General features: G+C 36.9%; 1 protein-coding gene across 1 annotated transcript in view; it reads right to left on the reverse strand.

The window, feature by feature from the left end:
* Window positions 1–810: 810 nt before the first annotated feature.
* The window catches only part of trpm2 (transient receptor potential cation channel, subfamily M, member 2), a gene marked incomplete in the record, with an annotated part of 20069 nt that continues 16533 nt past the window's right edge, over window positions 811–4346 (reverse strand). Inside the window, 7 exon segments of the mRNA XM_014016730.1 lie at window positions 811–1823; window positions 1912–2028; window positions 2784–2885; window positions 2980–3058; window positions 3133–3219; window positions 3290–3316; window positions 3397–3455. Coding sequence (XP_013872184.1) covers window positions 1707–1823; window positions 1912–2028; window positions 2784–2885; window positions 2980–3058; window positions 3133–3219; window positions 3290–3316; window positions 3397–3455 — 588 coding nt within the window.

Genomic DNA, 4346 nt, shown 5'->3' on the forward strand with positions numbered 1-4346 from the left:
ATATAAAATCTATGTAAAAATCTATGTAAAAATCAGGCAAACCAATTGTGTCATGTGGAAAAGGCAGATCTAAAAAGGTGTGTTATAATAATTAATTAATATTCTGCAGCAATTGTAGTTTTAACATGTGTGTTGATTTAACAGTCCAGCAGTGATTTGTTGGTATTTTAATTGTGGTGTCAAAAAATAAAAGCAGAGTGTGAACTCTTCGTTTATTTTTATCTTTGTGCCACTGTGTTTAAAAATAGCTCCTCTGCTCCGCAGGTACTTAAAGGAGGAATAAAGCCACAATGGCAAAAATAAATAAATAAATAAATAAAAATAAAAAAAATTAAAAAAAAACTGAACAAAAGTAATGTTTTCTGAGAACCATTGTGATAGCAGTTTAATATTTACCATTATTTAAAGTGGTTCAGTGGTGGAATTTGTGCCACAAATTCAAGAAAACAGAAGTCCTTTTACAACACGAGTCTTGCTTCTTAACTGCATAACAGTAAATAAACCTTGCAGGCAGGAGGAGAGACTAAATAAATAAATAAATAAATAAATAAATAAATAAATAAATAAATAAATAAATAAAAACGTGGAACAGATACTGAGTCTGGCCACCGCCCCCTGGACCAATCAGAGCTGCAGGAGGCTGGTCCGAAACCCGGTCCGAAACTGAACTCCTGCAGACTTGGCAAGAAGAGAAAATCCCCTGAACTCTGAAATAAACCAGAGTCCACCGAGTTAAACCTGCAGCAGTGTGAAACAAAAGGACTCTCAATGATACACCTGAGCAGAATTTTACAACAAGGAAGCAGAGACTGAGTGGTTTAAGGCTTTACTTTGATAAAAACACAGCAAAATAAAAATAAAAAATACACTGTTGCAGAGAATATAAAAAAGTCTAAACGAGTGACTCAAACGTTAGCCATCCTGAAAATAATAATAATAAAAAAAGTAAAGACTGAGCTGCATCATAGCTTTCATGTGTTTTATAAACACATTATTTACCAAGTTTTTGGACAATACATCCTTAACTACAAGAATGTTTTATTTTACAGCTGCTCCGATAATATCAAACTGTACGTTTTAGGTTACTTAGGAGTAAAGTAGTTAAACTACGGTACACTAGTGAATGTACAGCTATTGGGGAAAATAGTATAGCATTTACTGCAAACAGTCCTGCTCATTTTCAGCTTTTCAACAATAGTTATGGCCTTTATTCATGGGGGTCCTACACTGCTCGACTCAACACAGGCTCAGGGTCTTCCAGCTCGGCCGATGGGTGGGAGCTGATGGAGCTGAAGATTTAACGTCAGACCACTGATTGGTCAGAGACTCACAGGCTGGCAGGCGAAGGGAAGGCCTCGATTCAGCATTCTTGGAAACAAGAGAGTGCGGTGAGTCGTTTGTGACTTTATTTCACTTATTTACCCATTAAGCTCGTTTTGAATGTGGATATTTTAAAGGTGAAGTTATCAAACAGCCTCACATAGAGGCAACACGTACTGAAAACCAACTAAAATGTGTCGAAGCAAGTTGCGGTGCTACTGAACGAAGGGAAACGGCGTTAATAATTAATAGTGCAACAAAATGCAGCGAGAGGCCACACTGGCAGGCAGGTCATCCACTGATTGTCTTCTTGGTGAAGGCTTTCAGGTTGCAAACTGCTGTTTTGGAAAATCAAAGCCGAGCTGAACTGGGAGGCACGAAGAGCATCAGAAGTTTCTGTTGTGCCGCGCTGCCACCTGCTGCAGCGAGTGTCTTTGGTTTGAGTCGAGTCTGACTTGACTGCTCACCTCCTGCCACAGGAGAGAGCTGTGGCGACTCTTGACCTGAGAACAGAATCAGAGGAAAACTGAGCGCCTCTGAAGCCGCGTGGCGAACACGTGCGCTGGACGTTAGTAAAATAATGTTTCCCACCATGTTGTTGATGTCCACCATCTCCTGACTCGATCCGTCCAGGTGAATGTTTAGGACGGTGGTTTCCACCCAGGCGTTATCGGTGTTCCTGCAGTCGTCCACGTAACCTTCAGACACCTGAACTCGACAACAAAAACTCAGAATTAACAAGTAGTTAAAAAAACAAGTCAGAAAAGCAAAATAATTCTAAGAATCTCCTAAATTTGACTCATTTATGCCTCCATTTACTCATGAGAGATGCTTTATTGTGCTTAATCGTCTATTTAACTCGAGGGATGGCAACTTTTTTATGTTTTAGAGAGCCATTTTAACCATCTTTCTTACTAAATATTGTTTGGATGGAGCCACAAATTCCACTTTGCTGTCATAAAACCATAGTTTATATGAACAAAAACTACAGTTTAAATTGTGAAATCAAGAGGATAAGACACTCTCTTGTTTTAAATTATTTAGACATGACAGTACTTTCAATATTTGTGAAAAATGTAGAGAAACAGGTTTAGAATTGGATAAATAAAGCACCAAACTGTAGTCTAAAAGCACTACTTTTTCGTACATGTACCACTCAAACATTTATTTAGATTTTTTACACTCTTATAACAAATTGCTGTATGTTCTTATGATGCCATAATAAAAATCTATGTTAATATTATAAGGTTTATGATACCCAATAGATGCACAAACCTCTAATTTATGCATTTACAAGGGTAATTATGTTTAAAATATAAAACTTTTGGAGTTACTTTAATTTATTCTGTAGTTGTGGGTCTGTTTGTGATTTCAGTCATGAGATCACCAACAATCTTGTTGTGTTTTTTTATTTTTTATTTTTTATTTTCACTAATATCTTATAGGTTGCTGTGTTCACAAACCTTCGTTCCTTCTGCAAATTTTGCATTTAGTGCTTGATACAACTTATTTCCCAGGGTTCTCCTAAGAGCCACAGGCAGGTGATCATCAGCGTCAATGGGTCCCTAAAAAAAAGAAAAAAAGGTCAGAAATTGCAGATTCAGAATAAAACAAGAACCTCTTACAAACCACCCGAAGTGAAGAAGTCCAAGAACTCACCCCAGGAAGAGTCCAACATCCTTGATGCTCATCCTTGACTGCCAGATACTCCAACACTAACCTCTCACTGTCTTGCCACCTGAAAGTTCATTTTTAAGCACAACGAGCTGCGAGCTTTTTAAAAATCCCCCTAAACCCCAGGAGGTGACCTACCGTGTTAGAACAAGGTCTAAGTTTGGGTTTGGACCGAGGCGGCTGAGACAACCTCGTCCCACGATGCCCGTCCTACCCTGTGGATTTCTAATGAAGAGACAAAGGAGACATGTGTCTAACATTACTGAACACCTTACATTATGTTGTACCGACCTACCTGTAACCACTTAGGATTTCTGTTGATCTGTAAAAAGAAGAACAGGGGGAAAAGCTTATAAACTGAAGAGAAAAAAAGCCTCATATTCGACGATTTGATCATCCCACCTGTTTCTGGTGTTGTTTTCAGAGTCATAATATTTCGGGTTGTAGGAGCTGAAGCTGACCTGACAGAAAAATGACAAACATCAGAATGTAATARCCCTAAGGCTGCAGGTTTACTTCCTAAAGCTGCTAAACATAGAACAGGAGGCAGAGCTTCTTATATGAGACACACATCCAGTTTCTGTCCATGAAGCTGACACCTGGTATAATTTTATGACCAGGTTTTAAACTTTTTTTTTAAATAAATCCTGTAGTTAGGGCTGGGTTTCCAAAGTTAGGGCTGGGTTTCCAAAGCTATGTCTTAGTTTGAGGACAAACTGACCACATTTCGTCACTCTGCTGCCATCTTTATTCTCTCTCCTCTCAACTTTTGCAATTATTGCTGCCATTAACCTGTGATTTTTCATACCATAGAAACTACACCTGGACCATTCCTACGGGGTGCCGTTTGTAAAGTTACACAGTCAAAAATTACCACCAATATTTTTTGTTTTATTTAGCCTTTTATAAGAAAAAAAAAAGAACAGATTTATTTTTCAAAGTCTGTTTTTCACCATATGATTCATACATTTATATTTAACTTAAATATTTAGCTAGCTACCTAAATATTTACCTTGCAACTTAAATATTTAGCTAGCAAGTTAAATGTTTAGCTAGCCACTTAAATATTTAACTTAAATATTCAGCTAGCTACCTAAATATTTAAGTTGCAACCTAAATATTTAGGTAACTAGCTAAATATTTATTTAGGTAGCTAGCTAAATATTTAAGTTGCAACCTAAATATTTAGGTAACTAGCTAAATATTTATTTAGGTAGCTAGCTAAATATTTAAGTTGCAACCTAAATATTTAGGTAACTAGCTAAATATTTATTTAGGTAGCTAGCTAAATATTTAAGTTGCAACCTAAATATTTAGCTCAAAACTAAACACTTAAGTCACAAGTTAAATAT

Source organism: Austrofundulus limnaeus, unplaced genomic scaffold (assembly GCF_001266775.1).
Source record: "Austrofundulus limnaeus strain Quisiro unplaced genomic scaffold, Austrofundulus_limnaeus-1.0 Scaffold152, whole genome shotgun sequence".
Classification (NCBI taxonomy): Eukaryota; Metazoa; Chordata; class Actinopteri; order Cyprinodontiformes; family Rivulidae; genus Austrofundulus; species Austrofundulus limnaeus.